This window comes from Bidens hawaiensis, unplaced genomic scaffold (assembly GCF_021521415.1).
Source record: "Bidens hawaiensis isolate Kalapana, Puna unplaced genomic scaffold, B.hawaiensis_p1.1 tig00001521_1, whole genome shotgun sequence".
NCBI lineage: Eukaryota > Viridiplantae > Streptophyta > Magnoliopsida > Asterales > Asteraceae > Bidens > Bidens hawaiensis.
Window position 1 is genome coordinate 2,315,468 of NW_027491087.1, and position 25,678 is coordinate 2,341,145.

The window sequence follows — 25,678 nt, forward strand, 5'->3', positions numbered from 1 at the left end:
GTCTAGCCAAATGGGCAATTGAGTTGGGGAAATATGCGATAAAGTACAAGCCAAGACCAGCCATAAAAGGCCAGGTCCTGGCCAACTTTATTGCAGAAGTCCCCGCTTCGCGGGAGAAAGAGTGCCAGGAGGAGGCTCAACCCTCCCCAGCACTGGACATCAATGATGTCTGGCGACTCTACACTGATGGAGCAGCCAGCAACGAGGGTTCAGGCACAGGGTTGAAACTAACCAACCCAGCAGGCCAAGAATACACTTACGCTATTCGACTGGATTTTCCAAGTACGAATAACGAAGCCGAGTATGAAGCATTCTTGGCCGGGCTGAGAATTGCGCGTAAAATGGGAGTGAAAAACTTGGAAGCCCACGTGGATTCCATGTTAGTAGCCAACCAAATAAACGGAACGTACACGGCCGTGAATGACACAATGGCCCTGTACCTCGCACAAGCAAAAACCCTTATGCGCGATTTTAATGATTGTAAAGTCATACACGTCAAGCGTAGCGAAAACAAATCTACGGATGCGTTAAGCAAGCTTGCATCATTAGCCTTCACCCATTTGGGAAAGGACATCCGCATTGAACTCCTTGAAGCACCATCAGTCCCGCACAAGGAAATTTGTGTCATCCAAACCGGCACAGAAACGTGGATGACACCGATAATAAATTACCTTGCAGCGGGTATACTACCAGAGTCAAAAACACAGGCAAGAAAAATACGTTGTAAAGCATTAAACTATCAACTCATCGATGACATCCTTTACAGACGTAATTTTCTTGGCCCACTCTTAAGATGCGTGGACAACCAAGATGCTGACTACCTCCTAAGGGAAGTACACGAAGGCATCTGTGGAGTACACGCAGGTCCACGCGCTGTTGTAGCTAAGCTAAACAACGCGGGATACTTTTGGCCGGGGATGCATACGGATGCGCTGGCATACATCAGAAAGTGTAGGTCTTGCCAGCTCTACGCACCCAACACGCATCGCCCGAAGAATGAACTTGTTCCAATCACCTCTTCATGGCCATTTCAGAAGTGGGCCATCGATGTGACAGGCCCATTTCCTACAGCAGCAGGAAACGTTCAGTTCCTAGTGGTAGCCATCGACTACTTCACCAAGTGGATAGAAGCAAAACCCTTAGCCCAAACAACCGCAAAACATATTAAAAAATTTATTTGGGAATTTATTATTTGTCGTTTTGGACTTCCACAGACTTTGGTGAGTGATAACGGCACCAACTTTGCTGACAAGAAGCTACAAAAGTGGCTGGAAGAACTTCAAATCACCCACACCTTTACCTCAGTGGCACACCCGCAAGGTAATGGTGAGGTGGAAAGAGCAAATAAAAGCATCGTCGAAGGCATAAAGAAAAGACTCCTGGAACACAGATCCGGCTGGGTAGACGAAGTTTCACACGTCCTTTGGGCAAACAGAACGCTGAAAAAGGCCAGTACGGGAGAAACCCCGTTCAGCCTCACTTATGGCACTGAAGCCATGGTCCCAGTCGAAATTGGTTTGCCCTCACCAAGGGTCTTGATTAAGCCAGAAGACAATGATGCGGAAAGACGGTTAGACCTTATGCTAACCGAGGAACGCAGATACTTAGCCGCAGCGCGTGAAGAAAACTACAAGCGACAAATGCAAAAGTACTACAACACGCGGGTAAAACTCTGCAACTTCAATGTAGGAGACTACATATTGCGTAACAACGAGGCTTCAAACCAAGAGCGCCCAGGAAAACTAGCACCGGTCTGGGAAGGACCGTACATTATCAAAGAAGTTTTGGGAAAAGGCGCATACCGGCTCGAAAGGCTCAATGGCACTCCTATCCCAAGAACATGGAACGGAGCTCAATTACGCAAATGTTACATGTAGATCAATTCCAAACTTGCAAAGAAAAGGCTTAGAGCCACTTCTAATGGAAATGATTCTCCTTTATCACATTGTGTTGATAGCCTTACCTTTATACTTATGAACTTCCCACACTGATATGCCGGTATTCGCCGCATAAATATGGGAAGAAGTAAGTCGTTGCGTGTGGAAGGCGGCAAAACCCGCATAAACACAATAAACGGTAAAAATTTCTAAGGAAAACCTTCACGCAGGTCAGCTATAGGTGAAGTTTGGTCATCCCAATAAATGAAAGTGACGATCCTACCCGCACAATCATGATAGAGGAAACTGAACATTAACCTATTGGCAACCGCGCGTCGAAAGGTTAACTTATTCAAAACACTTAGAAAATTTCAAAGGAAAAGATGAGGAAAACTTCCACGCAGGTCAGATATAGGTAAAGTTTAGCCATCCTACTAAGTGAAAGTGACGGTCTTATCCGCACAATCACGAAAGAGGAAGCAAAACTTTAACTTATTATCTGCCACGTTGAAAAGTTAACTTATCTAAGTACTCAAGAAATTGCTAAGTTAAAACAAAATATGCGCGAAATAAACAAGGCAAGGCATTAACAAATAATCTTTATTCCATCAACATTCAAACATTACAAGAATTTCTGGGTACATACCCGCATACAAGATTAGAAGTCTACAAACATAAAAATCTACTCTAATGGTGGAAAGGGATCTAAAGTATCAAGCTTCAGGACCACTCCCACTTGGACCCGCACCATCAGTAGAGTGTGGCGGTTCAAGGAAAGCTTTGAGGATAGTTAGCCCATCATCAGCAGCAGCAATCTCGTTTACCTTCTCCACCACCGGATGTGGGAAGGCGGCATACTGATTCACTGCTTGGTCATACGTAGCTTCAGTATCCACATTGTAAAGAGGGAAGTTGGAAGGCGGAATGCCTTGTTCAACAAACCCTAGACCAAGCAAGAAGCCAGCCTTTTCCCCATCCTCATGAGAAGCGTTGAGGGCTGCGCTCATCGCATCGTCATATGATGTGTTCGTGAACACCCGATGCACAACCTAAAAAACAGAAGTATATCAAAAACTCTTCTAAGGAAAAGCGTAAAGAAATTGTGAAACTACGCATACCTGAAACAACGCTTCTCGGAGAAGCCATTCCTTGGTAACCAGAGCCTCCTGGAGGGCAGCTTGAGCTTCATTATGGGCGTGTTCGGCTTCGTTCTTTGTAAGGTTGGCAAGCAACACATCTTTGGCTGCAGCCTCTTCGACACCCTTTAGCTTACGCTCAGTGTGGTCAAGCACCCCCCTCTGGTCCAAGATCTCTTGGAGCTTCTTGGCATCTTCCATAGCCAAGGCATCATGAGCCTGCTGGAGCCTCTCTAATTTGGCTTTAAGTTCCTCATTCTCGATGCGTAGAGGCTCAGCAGCAGCTTCAGCCTTGGTGGCCCTCTCGGTTGCATTCCGTGCAGTTTCCTTAGCCAACCGAAGCTGTTCATTAACAGCTTGGGCGGCCTTGGAACGGGCCTCGAGACGAGCCTGAACTTCAACCTCAAGAGCCTTGAAGGCCTTCTCCTTCTCCGCAGCAACGGCGGAGAGCCTCCTATTCTCCTCCCGGACAGCCCGCGCCTGAGCTACTTCTTGGATACGAGCTGCCTTGAACTTGTCGTTTTCACGACAAAGTAGCTCGACGCGCGGCTGCATCCGGGCTACAAGAATGTGGAGCTCATTTGTCAACCTACCCTCTTGGTAGCTTGACATTGCTTCCCCCAGCGCCCCACTTGGGGCGGCGTGGCGCGCCCACTCGACGCATTCCCCAGGCGTCCGATGGGTTGTTCCTCGGCGGATGTTCCATCGTGGAACATACACTTCATTGGAATCCGACACTGCAAAAGCAAAAAGCAGTTAGGAAAAGATGATAAAAAAATATAAAATAAAATAATAAAAGGCCAAAATAACCCTACGCACCTGTAGGGTCGACGACAGGCCTGTAGCCGCCAAACCCATCACCCGAACCTAACGGATATCCATCCAATAGGTCAGGCAGATGGGAAGGAGGCAGAGATCGGCTTGACGCCCCAACCCCGGACATACTTGAAGGACCGGCCGTAGTCGCCGGCGCCGGAGGAGGCATAGCGGAGGCCGCCGTGGTAGAAACCACCTGAGGTGAACTCACAACCGCGGCCGCGGCTGTGGAAGAATCCACAGAAACACTCACCGCCGGCTCAGTGAAGGAATCAGTGAATATGGCACTGACAGCCGGCGGAGACGTCGTCACAGTTGGAACAGTTGGCTCAACCGGGTGAGCAACTGAACCAACTGAAGCAGGCGCAGTCGCCTGGGTCATCGCCTCAGGTAGGTTGACCAAACCTACCGTCATGGGTCCGGAGGTGCTCCTCCCCGTTCCACCCTGGAATGCGGTAGCATCCACGCCTGCACAAAGAAGATATATAAGTATAATGGCGGAAAGTTATGCAGTTAAGATAAAGGAAGTATACTTACAGGTCCTTTTGAGCTTGAAGGTGCGAACGGGTGGGGACGAACCCGATGGAACCGGCCTCTTCGTACCGGTCACCGTCGTTGTCCTGGGCTGCTCGGAGGTGACAGCCGTTTCAACCTCCAGAGCAGTGGTCTCAACACCACCCGGGTTCCCCGCCGCCTCTTCACTCTCGGTCTCCGACTCAGACCGGTTCACCTGGTCGGCAGTGGAGGCTACCTTCGCCTTGCCCTTCCCGCCAACAGCCTTCTTCTTCCGCGCAAGAAAAGGACCATCTGCGAATTCCTCATCAGAAGACAAGATTAGAGGAAATCCAGCAGAGGTTTCAGCATTCAGGGGGCGAGGGTTAAATAGTCTTTTACCTGACCGCGTGGCGCTCAGTATTTCGTGGCCTGGCGGGTAGGCCTCCACAAACCGATCCGCGGTCTGCGCAAGGATGGGCAACTCGTTCTCGTCAAGAGCACGAGTACCCAACCGAGCGGGACCGTCAGCTTCCCGCGGATGCAGGAGGGACTGCAAGTCATTTCCCTCTGAAATAAAAAGAAAAACAGTTAGAAAAAACCTTAAATCAACAAAGAAGACGGAGCATACCGTAAGGGATAAAGTTCAAACCGTATTCAAGTACGATGGGAATCTGTGGCGCATTCGCCCCAGCATCCTTCCACACCCTGCTCATACCGAGCATCACCATCCCGGACTTCGGAAAGCGGTAAACCGGAGTCTGGATCCGAGAAATCTTGGAGAACCATTCCGCCTCCTGGTAGTTGGAGGCGTGAAGGCTGGGGAGAGCTCTCCCGTTCTTAAATGTCATCGCTATAGGGACGACACGGGCAGAGATGTAAAAGAACTCCCGCTTCCAAGACCGAAGACTGCGCTCGGTAGCGCAGATCTTCAAACCCCTGATCCGGGTGACCAGGGTGTACCAGCCTTGGATGCACCTCCAGGAGTAGAAGGTCATCAGGCTGTCGACGTGGGGATCCACGCCAAGAATGAGGCACACCCACTCAAAATGGCGGATCTTGGCGATCGCCATTGGGTGTACCTCGGTCAGGTGCATACCGTGTCTATCCAGAACACGGTATACAAACTTCGTCAACGGGAACCTAAGATTCCCATAGACGAAGAAGGCGGCATATACCCCTATTTTGCCCTTGGGGGCATCGTACACCGTCTGGTGTGGCTCCGGAAACTCAGGCTCGAACGGCTCGAGCATGAACTTCCGGACGATGTACCGGTAAAGCTCGATGGAAAGAGCACACTGGCATTCGCCAGCAGTGCTCTTATCGTCCTTATCGGACGTAGACGTCGGGTTCTCGACATACAAGTCAGACTCCTCGACGGTAGCTTCTGGATCATGAGTAGACGACATGTTTTGGAGGTAAAGAACGATTTCAGGAGAATGCTCGACAGAAAGTTAGAGTATTCGCCGGAAATCGCTTAGAAGAAGAAGAAAGAAGTGAAAGTGTGGATTACCGTGAACCCTCTCCCCCTTTATATACTCATCGCAATGAATGCGATGAATTTAATGCGGAGGAGAGAGAAAAGAGCTGGTGCAATGAAACTATGACACGTGGAAAAAGCAAGCTGGCAACAGCTGTTGACGGGACGCGCGCCGTAAAATCCGCACCCACGCGCCCGAAAAATCGCGCCCACGCGCCTGAAAAAGCGTCTGGAATGACCATATACTGTCACGTCGCCATAACTTCCTGCACGTCCTGACACTGTCAGAAAAAACCGTCGGACAACGTTTCAACAGTTTGGACTGTTCTTATCCTTTCGCCAACTCTTCGAATTTCAAAAAGATTCAAAAAGATTCAAAAGTAAGCGGGACTATACCCCTTACCTTGGCAACCAAGTAACTATAAGACAGGTGCGAGTACAGTGTCAAGGCAAAACCCTTCACATACTTAGCACCCGCAGGGAATGGACGCCAAGAATACCTTGGAAGTAAAATAACTACAAGACGAGTGCGGGTACAGTGTCAAGGCGAAACCCTTCACATACTTAGCACTCGCAGGGAATTGAAACCAAGAAGGATCTTCTGGGCCATGCTTGCGGAAAGGGAAATAACATCCCCGCATAGCGGGAACGTTGAGAACTAGATTGTTTGAAGCTCCAGGATGGAATTGGTTCTTTAACATAATTGATCACTATGTTTAAAACTACCAAAACCTCGTGGAGAATCTACACAAGTGAAACTCAACGCTCCTGACTTGCGAGGAGGTTACACACCTACCCGCATCATACCCAAAGATCAAGCAGAAAAGTCGGGAATTTCTACACGTGACATTAGGGAAACCGCGGGAAGAATCCCCACGGACAACCTTAAAACTAAATCCTTTTCAAAACCCCTTGCTTAAGTCCAAAGTTCACCTCACTTATTAACAATTCATGAGAAGAACATTGGACTGGGGGGACTTGAAGAGGTAGGTCCCAGCAGAGCTCAGTTGGACCCGCAAGACTCACCTTGAAGAGGGACGTCTGCGCAAGGACCAACTGGTTCCGCAGGACCCACCATGCTCAGAGATGAAGACCTTACGCGCAGTACGCCAGCTGTTCCCGCAGGGAAAGCCTCCCAATGGTGAAGTACCCCGCCTGTCCCCGCAGCTGCGGATACAAGCCATCAGGGAAGGCTACCCGCACTAATAGCAAGGCTACACGCACAAGGCACTAACTCTCAATAATTCAGTGTCACCTGAAGGAATGAGCAAGGCGGGAATACTCCCGCTCAAATGAGCCAGTCCGTATGCTTCTGGAAGATCTTTTGTACTATACCTGCCAAGGTATGGACAAAATAGACAAGATCTGACCAAAGCAGCCAATGAACCAATCACAGGGTGACAGCTCACCGACAACAGTACGAGGAGGAGCATGCTCTAGTACTGTTTGTCACTATTAGCCGCTGCCTACTCACCAACCCTTGTCGTGGCACGCACATAGCCTGCAGTTGGTGGAAAGGGAACAGTACATAGCCGGCCTTGTCACTATCAGCCGCTGCCTACCCACCAACCAGCATGGCACGTGCGTAGCCCATAGTTGGTAGAACAGGAATATTATACAGCTGGCTGTACCTGCTTGGAAACCTACCTTCGGCTATAAATACTCCAACACCTTGGAACGGTATCATCATCTTGTATTTTACCTTCACTAGCTATTTCTCTCAATATACACTTATATTCAGAGCAATCTAGTCTGATTCTCACGCCGGAGGGTGGTCACAAGGAGGAACCCCCCTTTCTCAGTGACGAGCTCACGGTGTCTGTTTTGCAGGTCATCTGAAGAACATCCTTCTTTGCCGGACCTAACCCTCGTGGGAAACATTACTTAACCCCCAGATTATCCATAATCTACTCGGGGTCACCTAGTGTTTCTTCAATTCTCATATATACGTTAATGGGTACAAATATATAGCTTGTTTGAAAGTTCATATATGAACAATGCCTCACGGGTCCTTGTTCAAACCTAGAAAAACAAACCAGTAAATGTTGTATAACTTAAGCTCATTATGTTATGCCTAAAGTATTATTCGATACCAAACTTTGTGATAGCTACATCAAGATAAGTTGATGTTTAAGAACAATTTTCCCTTTTCAAAGCTTAATTTTATTCTTGTCTGTTACAAGTGCAAGATTTGATCAATACAACTCATGTAGTTATCTAAAGTGCATGTTAGCTAAGAATGTGATATATTTATCTCTGAACGAAGGAAACATTTCAAGGCAGAAAATAAATCACTGAACAAGAGAGAGACGAAAGGTACATAAATAATCAACCATGATTGAAGTTGCATTTTCTTTCTTGTGTATGCATCCCGTTTTGGAGTTTGGTTACAAGTTTTCACATTTTGGAGTTTGGTTAGAAAATAGTTGTTACATAAGTATGAGATACGATTTCATAGTCATGCATCTTGGTATCAGGATCCCTATCTTGTAGAATATAACGATCAGAGAGGCGGTTCTCTTTTACCACATGCCTTTTTGCTAAATAGAGAAGAAGAGGCCGATCACATTGCATGTTTTCATTTTTGATTTGGTACTTGTAATGGTCGTGGACGCTTTATTTACATCACCACTTTTAAACATGTTGGACGTACCTTATCTGTTTGTGGACGAAAAACGTACAAGTTAAAGGCGACAATAATTTACACGGCTAAATGGCACACATAAAGCATTTTTTAAGGATATAAGTGTATAACGTATAGACTAGTACTATGTGTAAATATATAACAAAAAACAGAAAGAAAGTTACATATAAGAGTATATAATAGAAAAAATAACATAATTGTTTCTGTTAAGAACATGTGTTAATACTTATTTAATTTTATTGAGTTACATAATGCAAATAATTTATTTAGAAAATGAAAAGAAACAACAGTGGATTGAAGCATTTGGTCTATATGTAACTTTAATAAAAGCTAACAAACAATAATGGAACTCTAGTGACTACGTTATATGTTTTATTCTCACCTCTACCCTTTTGGTTCCATGAAAGCCAACATTTTTCTTTTTCTTTTTAAGATACTCTAGAAACATGTAATTTTCATAAGTGTTAGAATTATAGTTTACATGTGGGTACATTATTGGTAGCTTTAATGCAACAAGAACTATTTAACTTGAGGCTTTTTAATGTTCATTTTGAATTTTGTGTAAATTCATTTACAATTCATAAATGAAAAATACAATTAATTATTTATTTTACATTTAGTAACTTCTTTAACCCAAAGAACCCATTATCTTCAACTTCTCATGGCATCATCAATACATTGTTAACCATTAACCAGTGAGATATAATGAAACGCAAACGAACGGCTTAGACATGTGGTTTTTAAAAAAAAGTTAAAAAGATGGAAACAAGTAGAAGCTAGATTCAAACATGACAATTCCAAAGAGCAATCACATCTCATCTCTCATTCTTAACCTCATCATGTGTTCCCGAGTTAATTTATTGATGGAAAATAAATGAAACGAAGGGAAAGAAAAAAATTATTGTGTTACAGAGGTTTTTTTAAAAGAAGGAAAAGAAAAGAGATGAGATAACAATTGTTTTTCCAAGTTTCATAAAACGAAAGAAAAGAAAACAGATGGAAAGAAAATAAGAATAAATAAAGAGTAACTTAGAATGAATTGTTGTCTTTTCAATTTGAAAAGAAATGAGAAAAAAAAAAGGAAAAGTAAAAGAGAAGAAAATAAAAGATTTTTTCTCCTTTCTTTTCTTTTCTCTTATTTATTGAACTCGACAACATAGCGTATAATTTAAGAGAGAGCAACCAAAAAAGGTAGAAAATACCTCCTAAAATATCACATCCGCTATCCCATTTTATATGTGAAAAACCAATCTCCTAAATTTTTTTCACTAGTCACCTGCCATATTTTTTAAAAATATTTTTCATGAGTGAAAGATAGATAAAAATAATAAAAATAAAAAATATTATTTAATTGAGTAGAAAAAAATATGAAGTTTTGAATGAGATATATTAGCATTTAAAATGTTTAGGGAATATAATTTTTAGTTAAATTATTATAGGGTTAAAGACAAAGTATGAGATTTAATTGCTCTAAATAGGAACCCAAACACTTACCGGTTACCACTACAATATTATATAAAAACTATTTAAAGAATTTAATTACTCAAAAATACAATAATTAAAGAAAATATGTATAATAATATAAAAAAATGTTATAAACTGGATGTGGCTTAATGGTAGAGCACTTTACTAGTGAGAGGTAGGGGGTTCAAACCTCACTACCACCAATTTATATCTGAGATATGAGGGATGACCCTGATTTGCCATGGTTCGAGTCCTGATCTCACCCGGTTTTACCGGCTCCTCGCTGTCGTGCCGTTTGGCGGGCGCTGGGGTTGGGTTTTATCCGAAGAATCCTTCAATAGGTGGACTGCTAGGGGCTCCGTCCGTCAAGACTCGTGGCCGGCTCGGGCTACCTTTAGCTAATAGGGTCGCGTACGAAGTACCCGACGTTACCTAATTGGTCGTTCCAAAAGAAAGTATAAAAAAAATGTAAACAAAAATAGAGAAAATAATGGAATATTTTTATATTATTTTAAGGTGAGGAGTTTGAACTAGTGTTTGGTTTTTAGGATACATGACTCCTGCAAACGCCGCCAGACTACTGCAACCCCTCACCCTGTCCTGCATCTGCATGCCACCTCAATTAATATTAATAATAATAATACAAGAAAGAAAAGAAAATCTTCCCCCAATATTTGGTCTACAGTCGTCTAGCAGTTGCTATAATACACCATCATCACTCAATTAATCTAACCCGTCCCATTCTCATCAAAGGTCTCCACGTGTCAGACCCTCCAGGTTTTAGTTAATATTATTCACCGGAAAACACGGTTTCATATTCTCCGGTGAACTTCGCCGGTCAAATCAGTCAGTAATCAGTACTTAATATCTCCGAGTCAACGACACGGTCGTCGTTCAGTTCTGCCTGTAAGGCTGAGGGGTGTGGGGGGCGCGAGAGGGGGCGTGAGTGGGGGCGCCAGCCAATAATATTGTGACGTGTGGCAGAGAGAGAAACTTGATAAGATGGGTGTTGGTAGTGGTGATAGCGCCCCGGGCCATGGTGTGGAGGGGCGCGAGAGGGGGCGCGAGCGGTTTATTTTTTTATTTTTTTATAAATGTATTAAAAAAACGTATTATTAAAAAAACAAGAAATTATTTAAAAAAACACACATTAATTAAAAAAACACATTAATATATAAAAAAAAATTAATGACCACAGAGTGATTTTCCGTTTCGCCCTTCCGGTCGAAGCCGAACCCGACCCGTCCGTTGCAACTTGTTTTTTCCGGTGGACGCGTCTTCTTTGTCCCGCAGCTTCACCTTCTGGTTCTGGTTCTTGTGTCTCCGGAACTACAAAGTTAGGAGACGGTTGTATGTTGGATGGTTGAAAGCCGGATGGTTGTTGCGACCCCGAATAAAACATCGGTTGGTCCGGTGCCGACCATAAATCGTCGTAACTGTAATCTGATTCTAGGTTTGGGTACCAATTTCCAGCCATGTTTTTAAAAAAAGGTTTGGAATATGGGGTGATTTCGGGTTTTGGGTGTGGTATGTGATATTGGTTTTGGGTGTGGTATGTGAGAATGGTTTTGGGTGTGGATATATGTGATATATATTGTGATATATATAGAGGAAAAAAAATTTTTTTTTTTATTCACATTTAAGCCTCCAACGGCTCTTTCACCATTCCCCAAGCACCCTCACGCGCAACAGCTCCCGCGAGCCCCCTGGCGCCTGCATCGTTTTCCGCTCTCGCGCCCCTCTCGCGCCCCTATCGCGCCTCGGTGGTGTGGTGCTCGCGCCCCGGGGCGCGATCGTCTGGCCTCTTGCGCCCTTCCTAGCGCTCCACACCCCTCAGCCTAACTGTAACTGTAACTGTAACTGTAACAGTAACAGAGTAGACTGCTCAAGTCGGCGACACCTCCACATGCAACAACAGTGTTTCATTCTTTACGTAAACACTTTCTTTAATTTAATAATAATTTCATTTTTAACAAAACAAAAAAAAGTTTAGATTTAACTTGTGTGTCATCCTGGCTTCTAGTACAGTTTAGTGGTAAGGTAGGGGTCGACACGTCGTTTAACTATTAGAGATGGATCGGTTACATATAATTTCGGTTAGTTGTTCAATTTATTTTTTATGTTTTTTTTCTTTTAATTTAACGAAAATTGGTTTAGTTTTGGTGTTCCAAGCTCAAGTTTGTAGTTTTGAATATGAAATATGACGGTTTCTAACATGGTTATGGTGTGTCAAGTTACGTTATAGATAAATGAAACATAAATGTTTGAAGCTAGATAAAGAAGTATATAAGATTGAAATAAAAAAAACATCAAAATACAAGGTTAAGTTCGGTTATATTCGGATAATTTAACAATCTAACAAAGACAATGATGGCAATTGGTCATATTTTGGACGAGATTAGATGTTCCCAAACTCATACCTAGTTATTAAAGCTCATCATAAACCTAACAAGTATTTGTTTGGTAATTACTTGGATCCAACTACTAAAAAAAAGTTTTTGTAATAAAATTGCATAGCTGCTAAACATCAAGAACGAAAATGACAATTTAAATGCATGTTATTATTTTATTTACATGGTTCTAGTACTAGTTTTACAACTAAATAATGCATTGTTAATCAAATGTAATAACTTCGTGTTATGGCTGGCATTCTTTTGGGATTCTAGTTGCATGAGAAACCAGTTATTGACACTCTAGTCCATATATATATAAATAAATTCATGTTATTATTTTATTACATGATTCTAATACTAGTTTTACAAATAAAAATGCCTCGTTAATCAAATGGAATAACTTTGTGTCATGGTTGGCTTTCAGCAAAGGGATTCTAGTTGCATGAGAAACCAGTTTTGCACAAAATAACACAAAACGTTATAAAGAAGGGTTGTCTGAATAAACTCTATGGGAATTGAAGACTTGGTCTTTCCAACACCCTTCATGTTGTGAGTCTTGGTGCTACCGTAATCTCGTTTGTTTATACTAAAGAATCACTTCTTTTGTACCATGAGACATGTTTGCTGGCTAAGGTTATACGCAAATCTCACTTAATATTATAAAAACACTAGTTTTGTTATAGATTTCCTTACCGTAATTGAACAAAAGACAAGTGAAAGAATTACTACAAACTCTTCAATCTCAATAGGAAGTTCGCCTTATAAATGCTTAAAAAATGGTATTTATGATGCCAATTATATTTACAACCTAACTTCAACCAAGTAACTACACATGTCACACTATCATGTTAGATCAGAAAAACTATCTAGAATCCCAGGTTGAATCACTATTTTTAGAATCGAATGATTTGATATACAGAATCGATGAAAACAAATTGAGTTTGAGCAAAGATCAGAGTTTAAGGAATGGTGTTAACTTCCGGTTGAATAATAAGATTAATAATAAAATAAGAAAAACGTAAAACTTTCTTATAAAGAATATATCCGAACTCAAAAATGTAACAAAAGTTTTGCTACAAGGGTAAAAAAGATTTAAGAGAAGAATCAATGTAATATTTTTAACAAAAAAAATGAAATAATTTGTTAACCCTCATGTGTGACGTACATGAAAGCTTGAATTTTTAGTTTTTATTTTTAGTTATATATATATATATATATATATATATATATATATATATGATCAGGATCATAAGAGAACCTTTTTAAAATTGAGAACTATAAGAACCATTTTAGATCACAAAAAACCCAAAAATAAAAAAATCATAAACTAAAATAAAACACAAAAATCAAAAAAGTAAAAAAACCAAAATTCTTATTTTATCAACCCGGTTTTATAAAAAAATAAAAAAAAACTCGGTTTAGCTAAATTATATACACATATGTATAATATATGCATATATGTACATTTACATGTTTTTTTGTACACATGTGTATAATTTAAGATAAATGATGATGTACATATGTGAATATTACGTAACTAAAGATTAAATAAAATTATACATATGTGTATAATACAACGTTTTTTTTTATTTTTTTCTATTTTTTTTATTTTTTAAGGAAACCGGAATGAAATATAAGAATTTTGATTTTTTTACTTTTTTAAAATTTTTATTATTTTTTGTTTTATGATTTTTTTAAATATTTTTTTTAAAAGTGTTTTTAGTGGTCCAAAATGATTCTCAAAATTCTCAATTTGCAAATGGTTCTTTTATGATCCTTACCCTATATATATATATATATATATATATATATATAAATGTATTCTTAATAATTAAACTCAGTTACTTTATTTAAGCCTATTTCTATAAAAAAAAAAGAGAAAATTCTCAAAATGGCTTTTTTTAAGAGAGAGAAAGAAGTAAATAACCCTAAATCATAACACATTCCCAAAATAGCCCATCAAATTTGGACTGAGGAGACGAGATCTGGAAAAATATTTAGGCCGATAAAATTCTGACAAGTGTCAAAAGCCGACGGTTTTTTAAAAATGTTGGGGGACCAGTTCATATTTTTCATTTAAAGTTCTTCTAATAAAACAGTCTTTTCCGACGGTCTTTTAATGTTTCCTAACGGATCCCCTCAACTTACAAAAACATGAGAAATTATGCCTTCAAATTCATTCTTTCAAGACGCATTTCAGGTGAATTTGTACCAAGAAAACCGTAGATTTATAAATATTGAGGGCCTCGCCCATATTTTTAACTAAAATTTATTTTCCAAAGCTTTCTTGCCAGACGGATTATTTAGCTTTCTTATCTAACTCCTACAAATTTAAACACATGAAAAAATGTGCCATATAATTTTGTCTTTCAAGACAATTATTTGGTAAATTTGAACTAGAGGATCATATTTTTGAAAATATTGAGGGAGCCGTCCATATTTCTTCACTAAGTCTTAATATTAAAAGTTGTCTTACCAGACGGTTTATTAAATATTCTTATCTGGACCCTATAAATTTTGAACTAATGGAAAAATGTGTCTTACAAATTTGTCTTTCAAGACACAAATCTTTTTGTTTGGTACTAAGGAGACGATTATGCAGTATAATCTTACTTGCCCGTCCATATTAACATTATATCTATCATCTTCCTCAATCCTCAATAATTCATTCACATCTTTTCATCAACTCCATGGAAGTTAAGGTTTAGGGTGGTATGAATGAGAAGATGAAGAAGATAAACTCATGTATATTCTTTGGATGATCATGTCGGAATAGACGGAATCACATAATATATTGTCGGTGTATTATAAATAAATTTTGAAGGTGTGGACTAGATTTTAACACATAAGAAATAAATTACTAACTCGTCTTCTTGGTACAAATTCACTTGAAATGCGTCTTGAAAGAATGAATTTGAAGGCACAATTTCCCATGTTTTTGGAAGTTGAGGGATCCGTTAGGAAACATTAAAAGACCGTCAGAAAAGATTATTTTATTAGAATAACTTTAAATGGAAAATATGAACTGGTCCTCCAACATTTTTTAAAAAACCGTCGGATTTTGACACTTGTCAGAATTTTATTGGCCTAAAGATTTTTCCAGATCTCGTCTACTCAGTCTAAATTTGATGAGCTATTTTGAGAATGTGTTGGGATTTAGGGTTATTTACTTCTCTCTCCCTTAAAAAGGGCTAATTTGAGAATTTTCTAAAAAAAATTATTTATACAATTAAAATGTTTAGGCCCAATAATTTTAATTTTTTTATCAAAGGCCCAAGCATTTTTTGTCTCTTGCCCAAAATTTTTAACGATTTTTAGGGACGGTAATGTTGACTTACTATCGCCTATAGATGCCACAAGTTTTACCATTCACGAAAATTTTAAACGTTAAACCCTAGATGTTATGGACTAACGTATAATTTCTTACAAACCACTGTGCTATATTTTTGCCTTGTTTTTCATGTTTATTTTGTCTTGTGACCATTAATTGATGTACCACCTAAAATATTATATCACTTTGGATTCAAGCTATATTCTTATCTTGATTTCTCTTGTTTGTTTCTTCTTGTTAACATACAGAATTTCAGTCAGATTTGGAGTCTCAGTGGTCCTTGTATAACTAGTGTTATTGAATAGGCTTTCGCTTCTCATCGTCCATGTATGTATAACACAAATATTGTGTTGTAGAGTTAATATTAAAAAAAATAAAATAAAATACTACCCTTATTTTAAATTTTATAACAAATTCTCTCAATTCAACTTTTATATATTATTTAAAAATAATGAAAATTCACTCACCGTATTTTGCTATACTCATTTTTTCATATATGTCCGGAGACTTTAATATACTAAAATTGAGTTGAGTGATTTGCTTGTGTTTTGTTAGCATGATGGCGCCGTGAACACCACCTGGACTACTCTCAAGATGAGGGAGTTAGCCCCTTCCCCACCCCACCCCACACACCACGGATCTTTGGATGTTGTATAAAAATTCATAATGCAACCAAACCAGAGCCCGTTGTACAACGTGTTGGTCCCGAGGAACCCGATGTAGAGAAGCCTTGCACCAGTCAATCCAAATAACCATTATTATTTCAACCAATACATGCAGGATACGGTGTAAGATATTACTGCTTGAGTTAATGTTCCAATCCCAACCATTACTCGAGTCACAACCATTTCTCACTCAAGTACCCAAGTCTCAACCATCATCCACTCAAGTATCCGAGTCCCAACCACTAACTAATTTAATATTTTTAGTTGTATTTCATTAAAATTAAATTAATAAATATAAAAGCAATGATTATGTGGCAGTGATACATGACGCGAGAACTAGCTCTTGATAGTTATTTCAAAACAAATGAAATAAGATATTACCTCGTTTTCTATGTAACAATGGCACCTAATAACCAGGAAAACCTATATATTTTATAACACACATCCTTAAAAATAAAAATAAAACTCTTAATCACGACCTAATGGACCCACTAACCTTAAAAGTTAAAGTTGACTAACTTATAGCGATCAACATTCTTGAGGTTGCATAAATTTAAGATGATGGGGAATGTAAAGAGAGGCAGAAACGTCGCATCCTGAACTACTGTTTAGAGTCAATACCTCGATACCAACAAACAAAAACAATCTTTGATGTGATAAGAACCTCATATTCCAAAAGTTATTAAATTTATTTCTTTATTGTAACTGTAGTTAATTCTTCTTCTATATTAAGACTATCGGGCGTGGATGCCATTTTACTTCTTACCTTAGGGGGACGGGGCGGTGCGTGATGGAACTCCCATCACGCGTGGTGAGCCTCTTCACACCGCCGCCGTCCCTTTGTCACGCGAAAAAAATGGATTTTGCGTGATGGGTGTCACGCGTGATGGTGGGGTTCTCGAGGAAAAAAATGACCGTTGGGAGCCGTTGGGAGGTGTGTGTGTGGGGTGGGGGGGGGGGTTACTGGAAAAAAAATCGGGGAAGAAGGAAGAATAGGGAAGAAGAAGAACATGGAAGAAGCTGGTATTATTATTATTATTATTATTATTATTATATTTTAAATACAATTTACACATTTAGCCCCTTAACTCTCACATTTCTTTTAAACAGAATTTAGAATAATTTACGAATTAAACCTTGAACTTTTGAATGCTATAAAAATTATATAAAAGTCGGCTAAGTTGGCGGAAACATGACCGAGGCCTATATCAACCATTTTTTGTCGGTTTTTATTTATTTATTTATCTTTGTAACATTTAGTCTTGCAAAAAATAAACAAAACAAAAACAAAAAAAATTCCATCACACCACACCACCACCCTAGTAAAAAACCATCACTTGTGATAGATTTGGGGTTGGTGATGTGGCATCATTTGATTGAGTGGGGTGTGTGATGAGTGATAACCACCCCTCCCCCCCTTATATTGACACGTCAACGCCACATAATACTTTATTCCACTCCGCTCTCTTTCATAATATCAAGAAAATAGTCACCATTTTACCAATTCACCACTTCTCTACCTTTTTAAATAAAAAATAATATTTATATAACTAAAAATAATTTAATATAACTCAAATTAATATTATTCTAATTTTTAAAAGTTATTAACATAACTAAAATAAAAAAGACGAAATATATTAAACATTAATAAATTTCCATTTAAAGTATTAAATAAAAAACATAAGATTTTTAATATAATTAGAATACAACATATAATATATATTTAAATAATATCACCAACCACCCAACCCATCTTCTCAACTTATCTTCCCCTCCTCTTCTAGCCTCATTTATCTCTCTACAACTTATCTTCCCTCCACTTTCTAGACCCATTTTCATAAAATAACTTGTTTTCTTTTGAAAATATCAAACACACTAGCGGCATTTTCATCGGTAATTTCTCCAACAAAATTTCACCGGCAGCGGCGCCGATGTGAGTGGGGCGGTGTTCACCGCCGGCACCGCCAGCCACGTAGACTCTTCCAGCGGCAAATCGTCATCCATACCATATAGCCTAAAGGATCAAACTACAGTAGATAAGCAAGTTTTGTGACTGTAGATTACTATATATAATTTAAAAGTTTGGTGCCACAAGTGGCCTATTGAGCCACTTGGCGGCACCCTATTGGTTTGTTTTATTAGTTCAGTTACCATAACAAATGTAATGAAAATCGACCAAACTTCATTTTTTTTGTTTTAGTTCTAATACCATAACAAACCTATAGAAACCAACTGAGTTCATACAGACTCGCGACATTAATTAAAGCCCATGACCGATAACGCTCCACTTTACCAATGGACAAGTTTACCAACCGAACCCCCCCCCCCCTTTCAAAAAAACTGGTCGTTGGTCTATCTCAATTTTTATATTTTTTCCGTTTTTTAGTTCCAGTATCGTAACGTACGTAATTAAAGCCGACCAAATTCGTGTCAAGTTACCGCCTCAATGCTCGGGACCGACAACGCAAGAGTTTTGCCACTGCTCGGGTTTGCCAACCAAATAAACATAATCTTATATATTTTGTTTTCTTATATTTAATGTTTTATATATTAATTTGACGAATTATTTATTTGTGTTTTAACCCTCAAATGTTACCAATGGTGTTTATATCGTAACGAACGCAGCTGGTACTGATCGAATTCGTGTCGACTCATAATCGTAACGTTTGAATTTTACCAACGCCCGGGTTTTAACGCTGGGGTTTTGCCAGCTGCCCCGGCGCAACGCGCTGGGTAGAAAAACTGGTTTTGTATAAACATGAGTTATTGTTTGGAAGGCACTAAAATTATACATAGGACAACCCGTACATGTGTATAATTTATTTGTTCAACCTCCCTACCCGTTTACAACTTAAGGTAGACGGAGCATCCATCTAGCAACCCACGTCAATTTCATTAACTGGTTAATTAATTTATCTCACCTTATTTTGTTTTAACAGCAGGGTATCTGACATGTTAATCTAACCTCTCGAGACTATGTGTCTATGTCCAAGGTCGACTCCTCGACCGTTGTGAGACCGTACCCCCTAATGAAACTGGATGGAATCCGTAAATCGCCGCTCCATGTTGGCTTCAACCCCGAGATTATAGCCCGGGTTCGCCCATTCACGGAGATGTGTGTCGAACCGGCCCGAACGTGAATCGAACATGCGTCTCAACTATGAAAGACATGCCTCTTACAGTCTTACTTCAACTCAAAAGAGATGTAGCATCCACATAGCTCAACCCATTACCCCCCTTCCGCCCTAACATCTTCCGGGTTTATCTTCCGCCCTACTCGCCTAACCCACACTACTAGCTTCATTATCGAGTTAATTCCCCGCATTGTCACCCTGAAACTTATTTTTAACCTTTCAAATATTTACAAATTTTTCTTGTAGTGGAGAAAATGTGCAACTTAAAAGCATAATTAGAGAGTGCGAGTTGGCGTTGTATATAAAAAAAATCATTTACAACTTTAATAAAAACCTGAATAAAACTGATAACTGATAAAATTCCATGATCCTAATAAACCAATAATCTCTAATATATACATGATGTCCCTCCTCTAATTTAGGGATGAATCATAGTTTATATCAAATACAATCTATTCTATCATATTCTATATCAAATACAATCTATTCTATAATAATAATAATATAACCATATATATATATATATATATATATATATATATATATATATATATATCTCCTAATACACCCCCGCAGTCTAAACTGGAGGTTCACGAATGTTAAGACTGGATTTGAAGTCATCAAACAGAAATGACGGCAAGCCTTTGGTGAAGATATCTGCAATTTGATGACGAGATGGAACATGAAGAACCCGGACTTCACCTCTTGCAACTTTTTCACGAACAAAATGAATGTCCAATTCGATGTGCTTTGTTCGTTGATGTTGAACTGGGTTGCTGGACAGGTACACGACACTTATATTGTCACAATATACTAGAGTTGCATGAGATGGTGCACAATGAAGTTCGAGTAATAAATTCCGCAGCCAACAAGTTTCGGACACGACGTTGGCGACGCCTCGGTACTCCGCCTCGACGCTGGATCGGGAAATGACGGCCTGACGTTTGGATGACCACGAGAGAAGATTATCACCCAAATACACACAGTAACCAGAAGTGGAGCGACGTGTGTCGGGACACCCAGCCCAATCGGCGTCAGTGTATGAGAGTAGTTTGCCAACTGATGATTTAAATATGTGCAAACCCTGAGTAACAGTGCCATGTATGTACATTAAGATGCGATTTAAGGCATTCATGTGAACCGTTCGTGGCGCATGCATATTCATACAAACTTGTTGAAGTGCGTAGCTGATGTCGGGGCGTGTAAATGTTAGGTACTGAAGGGCCCCAGCCAGTTGACGGTATTTTGTACCCCCATCGTCAAGCGGCAGCCCAGCCGTGGCACTGAACTTCGATTTTGTGTCAACTGGAGTAGCAATCGGTTTACACGAGCTCATGCCGGCTCGTTCCAACAATTCATAGGCATATTTCTGTTGTGACAAGAAAAGAGAGTCCCGCATTCTGGTAACCGAAATGCCCAAAAAATAACTAAGGGGACCCAAGTCCTTCATGGCGAACTCGGTGGACAAATGCAACATGAATTTGTCCCGTAACTGGTCGGATGATGTGACCAAAATTATGTCATCAACATAAAGTAGGATGTATGCTACTTCTCGGCCCTGTTTATAAATAAAAAGTGAATGATCACATTTGCTGTGGTGAAATCCAAGTTTTGTTGCGTAATCGGCGAACCGTTGGTACCAAGCGCGTGGAGCCTGTTTGAGGCCGTAAAGTGACTTCTTTAGCAAACAAACGTGGTTTGGGTACCGAGTGTCCCAAAAGCCTGGTGGTTGATACATATACACAGTTTCCTGTAAAGTACCATGCAAAAAAGCGTTTTTGACATCAAGATGGTGTATGGGCCAAGAGTAAGATACTGCTAGCGATAGAACGGTGCGGATGGTAGCTGGTTTTACCACCGGACTAAATGTTTCCCCGCAATCAATTCCAACCAGCTGAGACCTGCCATCACAAACTAAACGAGCCTTGTAACGCTCTAAAGAACCACCAGATTTAGTCTTATGTTCAAAAATCCACATACTGCGAACCACATTCGCATGATTTGGTCTCGGGACTAACTCCCACGTATTATTATCAATAAGGGCCCGAAACTCATCGTTCATGGCCATGTTCCAATCCTTGTTGCGGAGAGCAACGGTAGGGTTTCGGGGAATAGGAGAGAGTGTGGAAACATTAAGATTGGCAAATGGTTGTTGGGGTTTGGATATACCGGACATACTGCGAGTATGAACCGTGCGAGGGGGTGGGTTCGATTGGGCTGTGGAATCCGTAGCCGGGAGGGTGGGAGTAGGAGATGGTTGGTGTGTGTTCACAACAAATTGTTGTGTTGAGGTGGGTTGAGCGGTGGGATCCGCTGATGCTGGTTTGGGACGGCGGGAGTAAGTATTTACTAACGGGGGGGGGGGGGGGTTGGGAGATTATTTATAGAAGGTGGAATGGAAGGTCGAGAAGCAGACCAGAATAGAGGATTTATAGAGGATTGATCAGTAAAAAATTTGTATGAGGCAGGATCAGTCGGAGCGGGATTAGCAAAGGGAAAGACCGTCTCGTCAAATACGACATGACGGGATATGGTGATTTGTTGAGTTTTGGTATTGTAGCATTTGTATCCCCGGTGGTTGGATGGATAACCTAGAAAGACGCAAGGAGCGGAGCGTTTATCTAGTTTGTTAATGCTAACGGAAGGTGTGAGGGGGTAACACAGGCACCCGAAGGTGCGAAGGTGTGTATAACTGGGATGTCGATTGTAAAGGAGTTGGGTAGGAGAGATATTGTTGAGAGTGGCGGATGGTAGGATATTGAGTAAATAGGTAGCATGTTGAAGGGCATGATGCCAAAAAGTTGTAGGTACCGACGAGTGGGCGAGGATGGTGCGAATGATGTTATTAATGGAACGGATTTTTCGCTCGGCTTTCCCATTTTGTGGGGATGTGTATGGGCAGGAAAAACGAAATTGTAGGTCGTTGGAGGTACAAAAGGATTGAAACAAAGAGTTATTGTATTCACGACCGTTATCACATTGTATGGTTTTGATTTGCTTGTTGAATTGGGTTTTAATGAGTGTATTAAATTGTTTAAAAATTGTGAAGACCTGTGATTTATTAGTGAGAAGGTAGGTCCATAAAAAATTTGTTTTATCATCTAAAAATAATATGTAGTAACGATGACCACTGGACGATAGAACAAGCGATGTCCATAAATCGCTATGTACAATATCAAAAGGTAGATAAGTAAAAGTAGTAGACCTGGTAAAAGGTAATTTAATATGTTTCCCAAACACACAAGAAGAACAAACAGAAGGAGATTGTTTATTACTTGAATCAAAAGACAAATTGTTTTTCAAAGATAATAAAATAGATGATCCCGGGTGACCGAGACGATGATGCCATAGCTCTTTGGTTGTTGATGCAAAGGCTGCTGGACTTGTAAGCTTGGATGGGGACTGGAGAGTAAATGGATAGAGGTCCCCGGTGCTGTTGCATCTAAGGATGGGTGTCCGCGTCCGGAAGTCCTTCACATCAAAACCAAACGGGTCAAATTCCATAGAAAGGTTATTATCAGTTGTAAAACGACGTACTGGCAAAAGGTTTTTAATTATATCAGGTACGTGAAGTACGTTAGACAAGTTTAAAGGTGGAAACGGGTTGGGTAGGTATTGACGTCCCGTGCCTTGGATTGGAATATAGGACCCATTACCGACAATAATGTTCTGAAAAGGACCCTTATTAAAATAAGACGAGAAGTTACCTGAGGAGTGTGTCATGTGTGCGGTTGCTCCCGAATCCGCATACCAAGTATGATCAGGAGGGTGAAGAGTCATAGTATTGAAGGCTTGTTCAATATCGGTCGGTGTATAGCTCGCTTCCGGCGCCGCGTAAGCCTGTTGGGGTTGTGGGCCAAGAATTCCAGGTCCATGACTTGTTGGTGGACCATAAGCGGGGTTTAAGGACTGTCTTGGGCCCACTGTTGGAGGCTGTTGCGTAGGGTATGGGCAAGGTGGGTAAGCCCAAGTTTGTTGGCCCCATGGAACCTGCTGAGTGGGCCAAGAAGGGTTGTTGGGTCGGTAATATTGCTGACCAGAATTACGCTGATAAGATGTTTGACCGTATCCCAGGTGTTGATGTCCAGACCCGTAAACCTGCTGACCCGATCCATACCCATGCTGACCAGGCTCTTGCTAACCCGAATACCCCCTGCCACGGCTACTCGAAGAGCGTCCTTTACCTCGACCACCACGACCCCGTCCTCGTCCCCTATAACTAACATGGGAATCGGGTTGGTGGTAGTGTGTGTCGTTGGTGCGGTTATTGGAAGCATGAAGGGCTGTACCACCAGAATGAAGCGAGCTAATAGTGGCCTGATGTTGTTTCCTTGTTTCGTCGTTAATGAGCTTAGATCGAGCTTCGTAAAAACTTGGCAGGGGAGTAGTGCCTTCAAGAATTTGAGCTTTGCTTTCATAATTTTCATTCAAAGCTGTTATGAGTTGAATCACCAACCTGTCCTCTTCCACCGGTGCGTTCACATTAGCGAGCTGATCGGACAACATTTTTAGGGCTTGACAATATGCTGACATGTTTGGAAAATCATCCCCACGGGTGGAGGCGAATTTTCTGCCAAGGTAGACGGCTCGCGTGGCTTGGTTATCTTTAAAGATATTCTCCAAAGTTGTCCATGCTTGAACGGCAGTGGACTGGGGTTTTAGGATAGTATGTAACAGAGCATGAGAGATGGTGGCATAAATCCACTGGAGCACGATTGCATCTAATCGACTCCATAGGGCTGGGCTAACAGATGCTGATTCAGCTTTATTTTTATCTGTTGAAGAGGAAGCAGGTTTGGGGGCCTTAGGATCGATGTGGTCAGTAACCTCGAAAGCTCTGCAATGAATTCTGAACAACTCCGCCCATGAGTTGTAATGGGAGCTTTCGGTTTCAAGAACAAGGGGGATGAAGTTCTTGATGTTAGTAACGGTAACTGCTGGATGTATTTTATCCATTTAGAAGAAAAGAGAAAAAAAGAAATTGATCTGAGAGAGAGAAAGGTGATCAGAGGAGGGAAGATTTACAGCTAGGGTTACAGTGATGGCTTTGATACCATGATAACTGATAAAGTTCCATGATCCTAATAAACCAATAATCCTTAATATATACATGGTGTCCCTCCTCTAATTTAGAGATGAATCATAGTCTATATCAAATACAATCTATTCTATCATATTCTATATCAAATACAATCTATTCTATAATAATAATAATATAACTATATATATATATATATATATATATATATATATATATATATATATATATATATATATATCTCCTAATAAAAACTTGTTATATTTTTGGAAATATGAAGTATCACTATCATTCTTTCAATTTCTATCCAAAATCAGATTGTGCTTATATTTATTTTTTGTGTGTTTTATTTTTACATACGAGTTTATTTGGTAATTAATGTGCTTGGTCGGCTTGGAATCTTGGATGCAAATTGGTTTGGATGCAGGTGAGTGGATTATGGGCCTGTAGGTTGTAAGACTTTGTTTGTGAACTTAAGGATCGTGGGCTAAAGTACATACTTATATCCATTTACACAGAAGAGCAGCCATACTCATCTTCAACGCTTCATCTTCTGTTAGGACGGCTCTGAGAAAGCAAAAAAACTTTTAGGCCGAAGGCGATTTCTTTTATGGGTCTTAAGTGAAAGGAGTATTTTTTGGATTCAAACAATTTAATTTTTATATGGGATTACTTGGTTATAATTTGGTTTGTTAAAAATACTTTTGTATAAAAATAGGATTAAACGTGTCTCAAATGACACTAAAACTCATAACCTTTTGGTTGGAGTAATACCCCTTTGTCACTAGGCCAAACTAGTGGTTATATAATTGAGTTTAAACATTAAATATACATATTGTTTTTAATAAAAATACATATATTTAAAAATAAAATTCGGGCCTAGCGGGGTGTTGGGCATGTAACAGTCGACCACCCTGCCACCCCCAAGGGCCGGCCATGTCTCCTGCGTTCATAATCTAACTCTCTCAACATTCAAGGTAATCTACAACAAATCTACAAGGGCTATCATCATTCGTTTGACAATCAAATTTATATTCAAACTGCTCTCTTGGTTTCTTTGAGAGAATCTATTGTATTAGTCTTAGTTATGGATTTGTCTCGTCGGCAATTCCTCTCGTTCTATGTGTTTTTATGAACATATCTTATACATCAGAGTATGATTGATTATGTTTCTTTCATCTGTTCGTTGTGTTAAAATCTGATTCTTG

General features: G+C 40.2%; 1 protein-coding gene across 1 annotated transcript; it reads right to left on the bottom strand.

The window, feature by feature from the left end:
- Positions 1–23,569: 23,569 nt before the first annotated feature.
- On the bottom strand, positions 23,570–24,388 carry LOC143583964 (uncharacterized). Its single transcript, XM_077066135.1, has one exon. The coding sequence runs from the start codon at positions 24,386–24,388 to the stop codon at positions 23,570–23,572; it is 819 nt and encodes a 272-aa protein (XP_076922250.1).
- Between the last annotated feature and the right edge of the window lie 1,290 nt (positions 24,389–25,678).